General features: G+C 41.0%; 1 protein-coding gene across 1 annotated transcript; it reads right to left on the minus strand.

The window, feature by feature from the left end:
- Positions 1–385: 385 nt before the first annotated feature.
- MYOM3 (myomesin 3) lies at positions 386–15,888 on the minus strand (the record flags this gene model as incomplete). Its single annotated transcript, XM_010171948.1, has 21 exons — positions 15,782–15,888; positions 15,553–15,627; positions 14,728–14,887; positions 14,164–14,321; positions 12,937–13,032; positions 11,682–11,770; positions 8,614–8,658; positions 8,262–8,402; positions 7,127–7,288; positions 6,701–6,842; positions 6,411–6,610; positions 6,036–6,089; positions 5,590–5,717; positions 4,638–4,821; positions 3,589–3,763; positions 2,834–2,955; positions 1,975–2,162; positions 1,674–1,800; positions 1,018–1,196; positions 827–941; positions 386–542 (listed from the first exon to the last, which is right to left on the minus strand). Coding segments are annotated over exons 1-21 (2,804 nt in total), but the record flags the coding sequence as incomplete, so codon positions are not given.
- Between the last annotated feature and the right edge of the window lie 986 nt (positions 15,889–16,874).

Here is a 16,874-nt window from a genome sequence, read left to right on the forward strand (position 1 = left end):
ATAATAATAATAATAATAATAATAATATGTTCCTCAAAAATATGCCTTCTGTAACAGAAGGGAACACATTTGATACAGCTGTAACATCCAATATAGCACTCATTGTCATTTATATGTGACACTGAGGAGCAGGACAAAAACATTAGCAATATGATGGCTGATGCTTCCCTTTTGTGACCTGAAGATTGCACTGAACGCCCCATTTCATGGGCACCAGAGCTGAGAATCGGGTATAGAGATTTGCAGAAGTTCAATTGTGTGTACGTATTTCAACTGAATGTTGGAAAGAGAGGGAAATATTTGGCTTCACATTTTTCTCAGTGTTTAATCTGTTCTGTATTTAACAGTCCACAATTAATTTTCTCAATGTGTATTGTGTACTCACTTATTGCCTTTCTCTTCAGTCTGAACTCTGTCAGCATCTGGTGGTCCTTCATAGTCCTTTGACCAGATAAATTCTGAGGATTCATTCTTTTCAGGAGCTTCAAAAGCCATGTAAATTAAACCCTCCTCATCGACCCCAAGTTCAATTTCATTTGTGCCTGTATGAGAGAAAAACCCATAAAACACTCCTTACCAAAACAGATCAGGGCTTAGGTTCTGGGCATCTAACTAGAAAAAGAAAGACCAAAAAAGAGACAAAAATAAAGAGTGCACAGCTAGAGGAAATTCATTTGGGCAGTTTGATTTGCTAATCTTTGTTTTTACTGAGGTTCTTTCTTGTTATGAAACATGCAGCTGATGTTTCATGAAGCAGTTTTTTACTGTAATCATCACAGTAAAATCATCACAGACTTGCACAGTCTTGTCACTTTTACTTTCATACCAGGTTTGGTTTTAGCCACCACAGGATCTGAGGGGAGGGAGGGAGGTCCAATTCCAGCCTTGTTCAGTGCTCTTACTCGGAAAATATAGCATTTCCCTGTCTCCAGCTCTGAAATCTGCAGGAAACAATGACAGGAATTAATGTGAGACTAAATGAGAAGCAGCACTTGGATTCTAAGTGCATATACAGACCTTCATATGGGTGGTGGCGATGGGCTGCTTATTTATTTGTTTCCATTCCTCTGACCCTTCTTCACACATGTCTACGTAATACCCTGTAACTGGACCTGCTCCTGTGTACAGTGGTGCTTCCCAGTGGAGCTTCAGGGATGAGTCTCTTACTTCAGTGCACCTCACATCATAAGGAGGGCCTGTTCAAAGAAGGGTAGGCTGTCAAACAGGAACATTGAAAAATGCAACAGGGTGCACTTTGAGTTTGAGATCAGAAAGCAGAGAGTTTTAAACAACAAGTGAATAGTGGGTCCATAAGATGCTTTCTTTACTAATTAATTGTAAAGGTGGGTTCTAGAAAAAAAAAAGCATGCATCAGCAGGCTTAATGTCATTTGCTTTGGTGTAATACAAAGATTTTAAGATATTAGATCCAGATTCTTCATTCTATGGAAACATTATTAAAAATACCTGGGTGCTGTGTCTGTGTAATGCAGAAATAATATCCTGTGTCTGAATTGTAACTTCCCTAGAAGCGTTTGTGCACTTTTCTGTACTAGGATCCACCCTTAGACAGACTGATGGTTTCTAGAAGTTCCTTGGATTCACAGAAGAGTGAGGAGATAACTGGTATAGCTGGTAATATTTTTCTGGCTGTTGTTTTTACATGACAGGTACCTGGTTCTGGCATTGTCCATTCCTCACATCTGAACAAGTCACTGGGTTCAGATACTTCCCCAACACCAGCCATGTTCACTGCACAGGCACGGAATTCATACAGGTGACCTTCCTTAAGGTTGCTGACCTTTAGGTTCAGAAGTGCAAACAGATTATTAGTACAGCCCTGCATGGTTGTAGTCTTGTGAGGGTAGGAAGAGACCTCTAGACTAGAGGGAAGTAGAGGAAAAACAGTTCAATCCTTGTTACAACTACGGTTCCCACTATGCTGAAAGGCCAGTATTGTATCTGAAATGAATACCGTGCAGACGCGTTGAGGAATTGGCTGAATATTGACTTCATGCCAATCTAGTTCAGATGCATCATGCTGATCTAGGAAATAACCCAGAATCTTTGTTCCTCCCTTGCGTTTCGGGGGTTTCCAGCTGATGGTCATGTCAGCCTTCCCGCAGTTGAGAAGAACAAAGCTGTGTGGTGCTGATGGACGAGCTGCACAGCGAAGGGAGAGAAAACACAATATTGTTCAACGCAGGTTTGGGATTTAGGGGTCAGGAAAAGAGGTGTAGGTATGGGATGAACAGGGCTGAGGAAATCTCTGTGTGCTCAGACCAGCTGTGATTCTATTTGTGTTAAGGCCCCCTAATACCACTTTTGCAGTGTGAACGTATTTGAAAATGACCACATTCTTATGTGGAAGTCACAGGAGAAGTCACGGATATGTCTCAGGATGTTTCTTGCGTGTTGCTTTATGGTTTGTCTGACAGAAAAGATCAAGCAGTGGGTCGATAAAATGGAGAAGATGAAGGGTTAGATACTGACTAATGAGGTTGGTAGGATTCTGTAATTGGCCTGGAGAAATTAACAATGCTGATTTCAAGATACCAGCATAACTGAGCACTTAAAATGGTCACTGGTACCAGTGCCAAATGCACGCTGAAAATGTAACACATTGCTAAATCAAAATGCTAATTAACTATGGCCACCCTTGACAAGTTAATAGATGGCAGGAGCTGCAGGGTACAAGAAAATCCGTTCCCTGTTGCTTTGCTTTATGTATCGACTCAACATTACTATCACTACATGTAATCATAGCTCTGTGTGACAGGTACATTTTTGAGGGATTTAATTTTTGTGTGTATGTGTGTGTATATGTCACTTACCAATAGCCGGCCTTACAACGATCGGCTCTGTTTCTGGTGAGCTTTCACTTAGTCCTGCCTCACTGACAGATTTCACACAAAAGACATATTCTTTTCCAGGCTGCAGCCCAGGAACAGTAAATCTAGGAGAGCAAATTAATATCTTTGTGTTTGACTGTTCAAAGTACAGGTAAACAGTCTTTTGAACAGACAAGCAATACGATTTAATAAGGCATTGTTACTTACAAAATGATTATTTGCTGTTACAAATTAAAGTCACTGTGGCACATAAAATGGCTCCCAATAAATCAGGCAGTAAATATAGATCAGATAGAGAGATATCACACTGCCTGCTGGCAGTGTTGGTAGAATAAATAGGACTTTTAAATGGACTTTTTCTGCTTGACTTCTGACCCCCACAACTAGAGAAGTTTTGTAAATCATACGTGTGAGTGACACCAACTTTCTCTACTGGAAAGCAAGCAAAAAAAAATGCAATGTGGTCTGCTGGTGCCACAAGGTCTATCTGCCTTCCGCAAATCCAGAGTCTGTGAAGATAGACACAGACTTTGCTGTCAGTCTGGCTTTGGGTGTAAAAGCGAGACCTTGAGCAATATTTAATCCTAAAAGAGGATGTGGTGTTTGTGTGCGTGCAAGTTTATGTGCGTGCAGTGAAGGAAATTCTTTTTTTATCTGAAATACGACTCCAGCCATAAGCAGAAGAATGCAAGTTGGCACCTTGTCTTCTCTCAGTGGAGTGTAATAGCTGAACTCACTCATTACGTGTCACGGGTTTATTATTCACAGTTTGCCATTCTTCTGTCCCAGTCTCCCGACAGTATATGTAGTAGCCAAGAGGCTCCAGCCCATCCTTTAACTTATCCCACTGCAAAACAACAGATGTCTTGGTGTCTCTGAAAGCTAGAACCTGAGATGGTGGAGGCAGAGGAGCTAAAAAAAGAAAAGAAAAAAAAAAAAACCCAGATAATTTTTTTTTTTAAATTTATAAATTAGAAAGAAGTGAGTTGGCCTGTTTGATTTATCCACCCTTTCCAGAGCATCATTTTCAAAATACTGTGGACATTGTCCCAGTCTACAGCCTGTATTTTTACATTTGGGTTTGTTGTATCTCATGTTCCTCTCCCTTACAGCCCATTGATTTCTGCAGAGTAACACCTGCTTAACCTTCGCTGAAGTGGAGGAGAAGTGAGACTCAGATAGTAACTCTCGTGTGGCTCCACTATGAAATGGAACCTGATTCACTCCTGAGAAGAAAGGACAGTTGTGAATGAACACTAGGGCAGCTTTAATATGGGAGAATGTAAAAAAATAAAAGAGTGAGGGCTCATCCCTCTGTGTAATGGAAACATGGGCATGAGCCTTTGCATCCCTTAGTGTTGTCAGCTCAGTCTGGGAAGAAAACAAAACAAATCAGCCCTGCGGAGGCTGCTGTTCTGTGTGAAGTCCCCAGAAATAGGCTCCTTCAGCACTGGTATCATTCCTTCCAACACTGGTTCGTGTAAGCTCTCTCTTCCACAGTGCTGGAAGCATACTGGGATTAAACACAGGCTTCAACTGTTTCTTATTTTATTAAATGTAATTCCATTATCATTGCTTGGTTGGATTTACACTGCACTGACCAACTGCAAAGTAATTAAACAAGGATTTAAGGCTTTAAGAGATTTCCTGATATCAAAGCAACTGCTGTGTAATCATATACCATGAAGTTTAAAGGAAAGGAGGGGCAGAGGAACCCACACATTACTTTCATAGTACATCTCCTTTTCCATATGATTAGAGTAGAGCATATTAATGAAATAATTACCCAGTTTGGCTCCAGCAGTTACAGGCTCACTGGGCAGGGATGGCTCACTGATTCCATACTTGTTAACAGATCGCACACGGAAACGGTACGATTTTCCTTTAACAAGATCAAAGAGTGCAAATCTTGGAGAATTAGCTGGTGTATCCAGATTAACCATTTGCCAGGAGTTGCTGCCTACAATTGACTGTAAAGAAAAAGGTGATGATTTACAACTCCTGTTGTAACTCAGGCTTCAAACCCTCCTGAGAAATAACAAAACTGATCTTTACAGGAAAGTAGTTTAGAAAAACCAACCAACCAACCAAAAAAAAAAAAAGCCAACAAAAAACCAAACAAAAAATGTAAATAATGTATTTCTTGTTGATATACCCAGGCTTTTCTTCCTTGGCAACAGAGGGTCCCTTTGCAGCAGAAATGGTACAGTGGGTGGGCAAGGAGTAGGTATGAAAGGAGATTGGTAGAAGATTCTAATTAACCAACAAAATGATTAGTTGGCAACAGGAAAGTGAACTATTGTGCAGTTCTTCACAGCTTTTCCACACTTAAGGGCCCATAGGGCAGGAACAGTCTTCTGTTAAAATTCTGCTACTCTTCTGTGGTGTAAAACGTACTTGTTTATTCCTTGTTAATCATTACTGCTTGAGCTGCTGTCATAGAATCATGGAATGGTTTGGGCTGGAAGGGACCTTAAAGATCATCCAGTTCCAACCTCCCTGCCATCAGCAGGGACACCTTCCACTAGACCAGGTAGCTCAAAGCCTCATCCATCTCTGTCAAGAGTGAGGATCATAGCTCAGGTAAACTGGAGCTGGAGGGAGGCTGAGCAAGCCATTCTGAGGGTGTAGTTCTCCAGTTATCGACAGAGTGAATAGCCTTGCCTGTGCTCTAGACCATCTGAGAAATAAATGATTCTGTTCTGCAGTTTCTCTTCTATATGATATTATTTTCTTACCTTTTCCACATAATAATCTAGTGGCTCTCTGCCTCTTGGGTCTGGTTCGTCCCAGGCCAAAGCCACATAATCTTCTCTGACCTCGCTTGCATGAACATTGGTGGGTGGCAAGGGAATTTTGATATGTCCTGTGGGAAGTCAGAATAGGTGATGCTTTAGTTATAACGTGGCAGGGGAAAAAAAGTTATTTTACAATGGATTTTTTTTTCCCACTATAAAGTAAGATCCTTCAATATAAAGGAGGAGACTTAAACCCTTTGGGAACGTAGAGGCAAACCAAGTTTATTATAAAAGGTTGTGCTGTTTAGGATGGTTTCTGGTCCTTATGCAGCTCACCATATATTTTCCTAAGTGTGTTTTCTCCAGTCATATTATTACAGATCTCCTTGTTGTAGAACAATCATTTCTCTCTCAGAGAATGGCTCAGTATATAAATCTGAACTTACCTTCCACGTCATCCTTGCAAATTCCTATCGTCCTGCCATCATCGTACGGAATAACTGTAACGTCAAACAGGGCAATGTTATCCACTAAGAGAAGATGCTTGGGGCTTGTCAAAACAGACAGAGCCCAGGACTGTATAATTGAATTCTATGCATAATTATTTACATTTCATTACACATACAATGAAATGTCATAACTGGTATTTTGATCTTTTTCTGTTGAGAATGGTACTAAGGTGGGTTTGGCAAAGGCACAACATGGCAGTATGTTGCAATGATATTTGTGAGAATGGGGAGAATCTGGACAAACTGCATTCAGTTAGACCTGCAGCCTCACATTGTACTTAAGGAGAAAATGTTCCTGTTTTTATTGCAAACCTGTCACTCTGTTGTCCTTGCTGGGGTCATATGTTGTAACTGGATCACTGGTTTTTGAAGGATGACTGATGCCCTCTTTATTGACAGCCTTTACTCGGAACTGGTACGTCTCTCCTTCAGCGAGGCCCAAGACAGGGTATCTGCAGGTTTTCACTGGCTTGTCATTGCATGGGACCCAATCCTCTGACCCAGCAACACACCTGAAATGAAACACAGCCCATGGAGTTCCTTCATGATTTTTCCACAACACGATCATGAGGTTTTTTTGCTCAGAGATGATTAATACAGACCTTTCAATATAATATCCCAGGATTGGACTTCCTCCATTATCACTGGGTGCTACCCAAGAAAGAATTAAGCAGTCTTTGTGTACATCGTGGCACTTCACATTGAGTGGGGATCCAGGTGCACCAGCTGTTTCTGCTGCAGCATCTATAGAAACACCCAGTGATAGTGGTTCGGCTTTTTTCTTCTCTGTAGCAAAATTTTCATTCAGTAGCTTAATTTTAAGTGTCTAAGGGCCTACATCCCAGTAATACAAATCATATTTTCTAATACTTAAATTACTACTGAAAAATAAATTTTGGAGATTTTGATAATTGTATCCATGCACAAAATTGGGAGACATTTTCTTGTGAATGAGGTTGTGAATTCCTTTATGTCAAGGTATTAGGAAAGGAGCTTTTGTTCTCAGTAGGATAGAATCTTGCTTATACCTCTAACAAACACATAAGTGGTCTGCTCTTTATATCCATCCAGCGAGGGGACGCGGATAGTGTAGAATCCCTCATCTTCTTTGTAAGCACATGACACCGTCAGAGAAGCCTCCCGGTCTTGGTACTTTAGTTCCCGACGGTCAGAGTTCTGCAGCAACTCACCTGTGAAGCATGAGAAGGGGTAGAGGAACTCCACCTGAACTGGTTGAGTCAGGAGTGGCATATTTCCAAATGCAGAAAAAACCACAGAGCAAGATGAGGGATCTGTAAGACACTCCTGAAATTCTTATTATTCCTCTGAGCTATAGTCATGGACTCTGAGCCTCCTTTGTTGCTATATCTCTGTGTTCCCTTTGTACACAAACACAGAGCAAAATGCGTGGCCCTTGACCTGAAGAGCTTGCAGTCCAAGCGAAAAAGAGGAATAAAATGCGGTATCAGATGAATTAGTGAGTAAAAAATACTCTTCACACCAGGTAACTGGATGCTTTTCAGTCTGCCAGACATGATGCCAGCTCTAACTAAGGATATATCACTGCTCAGCATGCAGGATCTTTCATCTGAGTAGTGCTCAAAACCAAGAAAATGGAATGGCTCATACTGTGCATTTTGTGTATATTTATCAGATCTGAGATACAGACTCTACCCAAATGCTCCTTAAATCACTAAAATTCAATAGTTCCTGCTGTTTTCACAGCTGATTCTGGCAGAAGTGCTGAAACGGCAAGAGCAGGCTTACTGTGTTGCTTCTTCTTTCCAAAACTTAATAGCACAGAAAGATGACCAGTTTGGCTAAACTCAACATCCTTGATTGCCAGCAGAACAACACAGAATATCACTAGAGAACCATTGGCTTTTCCAACACTTGGCACCTTCACCGTATAGAACTAAGGCTCTTAAACTGTTCTGATGAGCAGAAATGTCATTACCTCCAAAACATTTTAGTGGTATCATCTTTTTACAAATGAGGAAAACATACAAATTAAATAATAACATCTGTAGCTTGAGAAGAGCTGAGAGCAGCTCAAGAATCCTGAATTCTAGTTATCTTCTGTGAACTTTAGATCACAGCAATGAATTTAAATGGTATATTCATAGAGGTGTATGTATATAAACCCAGCTGTTGCATACAAACCATCTCTGAACCAGGTAATGTCTCGTTGGTGTTCAAGTAAATCAGAAGAGAAGTAACAGGAGAGGGTGAAAGGCTCCTTTTCTCTTGAAAATAAGGGTTTCAGTGGAAAAGCAAAATCTGCTTCTCTGGCCATAAGGGATCCTATGAAATAAGAGTAAAAGTCAGCATCATACAGAGACTGGCCAGAGCCTTCCTCCTTGAAGTGTTTTTATTATCATATATTTAGAGTGGTACCTGAGCCTCGCACCTTTCACATGCAGCCAGGCTCATAGGAAAACGTATAGCTCAGGAAAAGAAGAATCAAATAGCTTCAGGCTATAAAAATAAATAATAATAACAGTCATTTACTCACTTCTGTATATTTCTGAATCAAATCCTGACTCCTTTCCGTAATATTCTATAAGGCAAGAAGAAAATACATTTAACAAATTTCATGCCAGTGTTTTGTCCCTTCAAAAACATACAATGATGCTCAACAAACTGTGTTTTCCCCTCAAACCAGCTCTTAATGTGAACCTTCAAAATGTCATCATGTGGTAAAACTAACTCATTTGGCAGCTGATGACCTTCATAAATGGCTGAGGATGTGTCTGCACAGGAAATTGTTCATGTGACTGTACGAGTGTAAGTAAAACTGCTTTAAATGCTCACGTGCAAACAGTTCCTCTTAGCTAAGGAGGGGGTTTTGTTCAGTTTGGATTCTGTCTTTTTAAACTGCACTAAGAAAGTTACGCTGAATAAAAGTGTGCATACAAGGAGCTACAACTTTTGTCATATGAGTGGAGCAGTATGGTACTGTCCAAATTAGAATCGTGACAATCTAGGATCACCCATAGCTGAAACACTTCAATGATGTCCCTGTTTGGAGACAGAAGATGACAACTCCTCATTGCCACATACAGCATGGAAAGGGAAAGAAAAAAGTGTTGATGTCATAAACATGACTGAAAGTGGAATTTGGCCAAACCCCTGGCTTTAAACAGCTTTCCCAGAGGATGATGTGGGATTCTGGAAGACTACCAGTGACTGGGACTTCAGGCTTTAAGCAAAAGAAAGGATATCTGTCCTGAGACACTGAGGTAACTCCTGGAGCTGAGGGGAGTGTGTCCCTGACCAAATCACTTGTTACAGTGGCCGTGGGTTTTTTGGAGGCATTGTATGTCAGCGCTGACCCACTTCACCTGATCTAGCCTGTGAGAACTAGAACTAGACCTAGAACTAGAACAAGGCCATTCCATCACAGCACAAAATGAAATTATTTGGAGCTGAAATCTAAGAACTGATGCACTTAACACAGGATGAAATTGAGATACTTTCTTATCTTTATAAGCCACAAGAAATACACCTAAAATAATGCCTGTTTTTTCAATGAATGAAGCTTGGCAGTAGCAGAGCTCACTCATAAGCAAAAGGTGAGGACTGAGTGTTAATAGCTGAAGAGGAAAGAAATAGAAACCACAAGAGGTAAAGTGCAGCCTCATCCCAGGTCTGGTGAGACCCTCAGTGATGGCTTTAGGGAGAGTGAACTTCTGCTATAGGAACCATGGATCCCGGAGACCCTGCCCTGGCATCAAGGGCATTCCAGACAGCGTGGGGCCAGGAGAAGAGATGCCATCGCGCTGCCTGGGGGATGAGGAATGTTTGCAGTGGAGGAAGGATTAAGGCCTTGGCGTAGTCTCTATTTTCAGAATGTTAAATGCAAATAGCAAAAGGAAGAATCATGTTACTGGGATGGCATTAGACCAGGGTCAAGGGAGAAGGAACAGTGTGGGCCTCTCCCCCGCAATCACAAGGAGCAATGTTTGCAAGCTGTTTGAAGTGCTGATCAGCCCCGATGAAGGACAGTTTAATCAGGCACTTGGAGGTGAAGAGCGAAGTCCCATCCAAGGTTTTCTGTGACAGACCACAGCCCTTATTCTATCATCATGCTTGCTCTGATCCTAAAGATCCTGACGAGAATTGGGAGGAGTATGTGATTATTGCCATGGATCTTTTTTTCAGACAGCTGCTTCTGCTTTCTGGCAAAGGCCCAGTTCCTGAGTTCTGGCCATACCCTAAGAACCTTTAGAGAAGAGAAGCTTTGCACATCTGGTAACATTTTCTGTATTTCTGCCTTAGGGTAAGGGGAATTTAGGAATTTGGGAAGGCTTGCAAATGAAGGTTTTCTGGGCTGTTATACATGTCCCTTTAGAACTGGTAAACATGTGCTGAATATTTCCAGATATGCTGAATTTTGACAGTATTTAATTAAAGGATTGGAAAGTTCTCATAAACAATACACTTCTAGTACAATTCTGGAGTCACATTCTTCTGTACGTGTATGTACCCCAAATGGTATTCAGATGTGACCAAAATACGGCCTGCAAAGACTAAGTATGATAATACATAACCCATGGCAGAGCCAAGAATATATTAAAGCACTAACAATAAATACACTATCTAAACCACAGAAGACCCCTTCTGTCTGAAAAAATAGTTCAAGCTGGTTTTGCAATTCAACCAGTCAAAGAAACCCATCTCTTTGTGACCAGTAAGATACCCAAAGCAAACCTCTTCCCTTTCTACTCATCTGTTACCATTTGAATTATTCCCTGGACTCTTGTCAGTCCCACTGAAATGTTTACTTATTTACAGTTCTGTAGTTCTATTTTTTCAGGCTTTTTATGACAAAAATATTATTTTTTATATATATATGAAATATGAACAGCTAAACTATGATCCTATGAGACTACACTGCCTACTTCTTAAAGCTTGCTATAATTTCTCTTTTTAAGTACTGGTAGTTTAGTTCTTTCACCATATGTCTGGATTTGGCTTGTGCAGAATGTGTATCTACAGAGTCTACACCAGTTATTTTAAGAATGGCACAGATCAAAGAAGAAAATCTTGTATTTGCTCTTGGTAGTTACTGATTTGAGGAAGAAATATGGTATTTTGTGCAACACTGCACTGAGAGATCCCTTTAAGAGCCACAGGACTTGTTAACCAATTTCTTGCTTATCTTTAGAAATGCAGCAGACTCTTTCTAAGCCAGTTATGTATTTAACTGTATGGCTGCTTCATATCAATCCAAAAGAAATAAGTACCTAAATTTAGTACAATTTTAGCACAGTGGAAGGACAGCTGTGTCCGTATGGAATCTGAAAGATTTTGCCTGAGTCCAGAAGTGACTGAGAAAGAGAAGCTGTTCTATCAGCCGTGGACGTGAGTTAGTGGGAGCTAAGGACTATTTTAGCCAGTTGTGCTTTCTCCTCACTAATAACTGAGAGAAATTCTCCTCTCCTATTAAGAGTGCTCACTTCTTTCACTGTTTTTCCGGAGTCATTGTATGTTCCTATGATATAATGTTTAGCATTGAAAATATTTTGAAGAATCTAAAGAGTTGGAAAATTGAAACCCAAAGGAACATTTTCTACTTACTCCTTACAAGCACTGTAGCAAATGAATAAGCCTCGCCGTATTGATTCTTAACTTCAACACTATATTCAGCAGAATCTTCCATGGAGCATCTGGAAAAAAACCCCATTTCCCCTCTTTTTTAGCTTTCAGTTACTGTTCATACTTCACAGAACAAACTCAGAGGGGTTCTCCTTTAATCCCAGAAGGCAGAAGTAGATATTTGATTTTCATCAAGAAGCTGCTTTTTCTTTTGATTACAAGGATTTCTTTTACTTACTGGTCAATTTTTTTCTCTTGATTATAGAGAATCATAGAATCATTTAGGTTGGCAAAGACCTTTAAGATCATTGAGTCCAACCATAATTGAAGTAATTGCCCAACTCTGATGAGAATACTAATTTTAGATTTTAATTATTATTCTAATGGAGTCACTGTCATTTGCAATTCCATATTTCATGTTATGATTTAATAAATCATCACAGTGGGAAATCAATCAGCAGATAAGCATGCTTGAGCCTGAAATTTCTGGTGTAATTTGCACACAAGACATCATCTCAGAGCAAATACACTCTTGGTTCTATTTTCACATAGTAGAAGTAACTGCAAAAAACTAAAGAGATACAGCAGGTACAGATGTTTTAAAAAGATAAACCACGCTGCTAATATTCAGGTACCAAAATCCCATCATGATTGTGTGATTTTAAATAGCTCAGAAGTAAAATAACTTCTTACTGAAACTCACAATCTTAAATGTTTTCTGTGACATTATGTTGACATTGCACTTCTCAGTCTTTAAAAAAAACCCCCACCCACACAAAAGCCATAATTTCACTAACAATAACACTGTGGATACCCAGAAGCAAAACATTTCAAGTAATGAACAAGCAGAAGACCTGTGGAACACTTGGATCCACTAAAGACAGGCGTGTGTCTTTATCACACGTACAATTCACAGAGTTGAATTAATGTTATTCTGATTCCATCGATCCATCCTAAATCACACTGGCATGTCTGCTTGTGAAGTGCTCTTAATGTGCATGGCCTTACCCTGAATGAGAGCATTTTAGCCACGCATAAAAAGAGAAGCAAAAATATATATGGCTCTAATTGCTTCCTAATGGCAAAAGTTGAGCTCAGATAGAACACACTGAAATCAAGCTGGGTCAGATTCCAGGAGAATGATCTTTTTTTGTTTAGCACACACAAACTGGGAGTTTCAGGAGAGCAGGTCTTATTCAACTGAAAAAAACAACTTGGACAAGAGCACATACATTACCTGCTGATGTGCAAGGTCAGCATCCCAAACTTGTTTTTGATCTTGTATTTTCCAGGTGGGGCTAGGCGAGGATCAATACGGACTCCGTTTTTATACCTAGTTGAACACAAAGGAAACATGCTGCTTAGGAAAGGACAGAGAAAGTGACTGGTAAAATTAACACTTTATTTTAAAATTAACCATGTCAAACACAACAGAGGCACAGCAGAAAAGAGGAGTAGACACAATTCCCTCTTTTAGAAGTCTCCCACATCAATCCAAAAGAGCCTTGCAGCTAACCTAGATCCCTTCCCCTAGTCCTGCCTGTGCTCCTTCCCTAGGGCTGCTTGCAGACTGCCTACGGGCAGCTTAGCATTGGCTTGTTGCTTCCTCCTCAGTTTACGCTCCCTGCTTTGCAGGTTGTGTGAGGGAGTTGGAGCAGATGTCTCTTGCTTCTTTGTGTTTGCTGGGGATCTGTGGGAGGTTCAGATTCTCTTTGGTCTTTGAATAATTCAAAGAGGTTGTTCTGGAAGGATGCAGGACATCAGGAGCTCTGACAGTAGTGGAGTTAGCTGCCTACTAAGTCATTAATAATCCAAATGTTTGCATACTTCAAACCTTCCATGGGAGGAATGGTCAATCATTTTATCAAACTGATATAAGTAACTTTGCAAATTGTTTTTGGGGTGAACTTTCATTTATTTCCATCCTTCTGTTACTAATGGTAAAGGCTGCAGTTGGGCCCAGTACATAACGCTTCCTCTCCTGTGGTTTGGTAAATACACAAAGCTGAGTAAATGAAAGAGTTGGTTTGGATTTTATGAACTGTAGAAGCCATAGCAGTTTAATGCTGAAAACTCACATGGTATCCAAGGTAGCCAAGCCTTGATGGTGCGTGCATCTGTGCGGTGATTTAGTGCTAGCAAGAGATTCTTGTTTCCAAGACTTAAATTCCAAGTTTGCCTTAGGCAGCACCAAGGGAAGCAGGGAGATCTCCATGAACATCAGTCATATCCCAGAAGGAGCCCTATGGAAATGTCCACTGCCTCCATGGCCTACTGAATACTTAGTGTCTCTACTGGTCCTAACAGTGGAACTGGAGAATTGAAAGTATTTTCTATGATTTCTGAAGCTTTCCCTTCCTTCTTTCTAGCAGGACACAGCTGTTACTCCTCTAGTTGCTTCCTGAAACGCACACAGACTGTGAGCCCCATGGGCAACACGCGTCATTGCTGTCGAGTGACGTACCAAGTAACCTGCGGCGGTGGGGAGGCCAGGACTGTACACGCCAGCGTCACGTCCATCCTCTCCCAGACTGCATGTGCTCTGAGGGGGATCCAGAACATAGGTGGTCGCCCTGAACGCAGCTCAATGTATTCCTTCTCCACACGGGCCTTTTCTACAGCCTGTGACAAGGAGACACTAAATAAAGGCAATAGGAAGGGGTTATGTTCTAACCACACCAGTTCTTTTACAAAAGGGGGATTATGTTCTAACTACACCAGTTCTTTTACAGAAGGGACATGTGCTAATCCTTCAGTGGCAGGAGTATCGGGCCTTGTCCTTATTTCTATGGTTTTGAGGATGTCCTAACACCCAATTACAGACTCACAGACTGGTGGGGTTGGAAGGGACCTCAGGAGATCATCCAGTCCAACCCCTCTGCCAGAGCAGGTTCCCTACGCCAGGTTGCACAGAAGTTGTTTAGTATCCTCTAAACCTGGTGAGGTTTAGTCTCCTCTCCAGAATGCTAGTCTTTCCAATTTTAATCCTGTTGATGTTTCTGCTACCCATAGAGATGTCTGATCTGACCTTTCTCCGAAGGGCCTTCCGGTCAGCTCTCACACGCAGCAGTCTGCAGTTCCAAATCACCTCCTTTTCCAACTTTTCCATCTCATTCCCAAACCGAATTCTCTTTTGCCCTCTCTGTTCTAGCTCTAGGATGGCAGCTTCTCTTCTTAGCTTGTAATCCCTGGAACACAGGATGGTAAAAGCCAACAGAAGTCAGGATGATGCTTTTTATTTTGGTGGGTTTTTGTTGTTGTTTTGTAACACATATTTTGGGTTAAATCTGAGTAAGTATTAAGGACAGAAACATGCAGTATGGGTATGAAATAGGAACCAGCAGCACTACCATGAGAGATAATACTTTAGTGGCACAAGAAGGGGACCCACTATTTGACCAGTTTTAATTCAGGGAGGGAACTGGAAGAAGAATTAAAGAAGGATTAAAGGGAGGAGGGATGTTGTTAACAACTTCGGTTGTTCAGCCATCACAGAAGGATGGACAGCAGGGTCATTGCTATGATTTTCTAGGAAAGAGGGGGAGTTCTGTCTGTTACCATTAATTTATTAATCTGACTGTATTTTCCATTTATTCCTCTGAAATCTGGTTTCTCTTAAGCCCTTGCTTGTGAGCAGGGCAGTATTACTCATTATCACAATTACCAAGGCGATATAATTTAGTTTCTTGCATTTTAGTTGAAGTCTGGCATTTTTTTGTTTTAAGGGAAGAACCTTTTGATTGAACCTGCTCTTTTTGCTTCCAGTGAAATGAGTTGGAAACTGTGACCCCTATGTACAAAGGTGATGTTGTGTACAGTGGTTGTATCTGAGTTACAATGATTTCTGACTTACTGTGGTATTTCAGAAGTCAAGGCGAGAGCAGCTGCTATCGATAACTCTGAAGGGCTGAAAGTCTCTTCTTCCTCACTTCCAGAGGCAGATGCATGTGAAAGAATCCAGACAAAGTTCCATGATTTCATAAGCTCAAAATTCAACAAATCTGTGAACACTCAGTTCCAAGTTTAAGAAAGTCCTGTCTGGACCTGGTTTACTCGGCCTGTCCCTTAACTCTGTGGCTTACCTGGTTTTGAACTTTTTCTTTCTAGTTGTGGAGGTCATTTCCAAGCTCTGGTGCCTCTCTTCCTTCTGCTCCTCCTCCCTGTGGTGGAAGAACGTTCGGGTTCCCATGCTGGAAAGTCAATTACAAACTTTCTTGCTGGAATAGAATAAAACATAAAGTGGCTTTCAAATAAGACACCTTAACAGAATCTCTTTAAATTCAGTCTTTGCTTTGCTTTGATATTCAAGGGCCGTGAATGAAAGTTCATATAATATTATCTTCTGGAATTCAGATTATGAAGGGGGTTTGTTTTGTGATGCTTTGGTGAAAAATGGAATCAGATGAAGAAATTAATAAGTCTTTAAAGGCAGCTGTAGCTGTAACAGAACAGTAGGTAGGCAGCATTTTGTGTGTATATTTGTTTTCCCAGGACTGATCTTATGCTCTAAATCTGGTGGATATTCTTCCAGGGAGTTCCATGAGATCAGACCCCCAATATAGCAAACAGACGAATGAGGAGCATCATGAGAAGGGAGATCAGAGGGACATGGAAAATTAGGGACAAAATAAAGAATGGAACATCAGACACTGAGATAAGGAGGAAAAGTTTAGAAAATAAGCATGTTTTTAGTCTGGAAACTGTATTGCAGGGGAAGCTATGGTGCCAAATAGCCTGTGACCTGCCCCTCAGGTTGTGATTGCACCATGTTGTGACCCTGCCTGGATGTGCCAGGGGTTAGATAAGGCAATGCTGCTGAACAAACACACAGGCTGCTGTGCAGAAATCACTTGGTGTCTGTAGTAGTTGGAAAATCCAAGTGGATTTTCTGGAACTAACGAGTTCCAGTTGCCATTGCTGAAACACAGCACTTCTTCAGCCTCAGTACTTTAAGAGGATAATGCTTTACCCAGTCCTTTGAGAGCATCCTGAGAGATCAGTTGTTTCTTCTTAGGTCTTGGAAAAAAAGTTGATAAATCACGGAGAAAACATCACATCCTTCAAAATGTTAACCTTAAAGGAAGTGCTCAGTAAACAGCAGGATTTTCCCCAGAGTGACCAGAGAGGCCCTTCCCAGACAGATCCCTCCCCAGAGGTAAAACATGGGGAGCAAAC

Source organism: Antrostomus carolinensis, unplaced genomic scaffold, assembly GCF_000700745.2.
Source record: "Antrostomus carolinensis isolate BGI_N321 unplaced genomic scaffold, ASM70074v2 scaffold49527, whole genome shotgun sequence".
In the NCBI taxonomy this organism is placed as follows: Eukaryota; Metazoa; Chordata; class Aves; order Caprimulgiformes; family Caprimulgidae; genus Antrostomus; species Antrostomus carolinensis.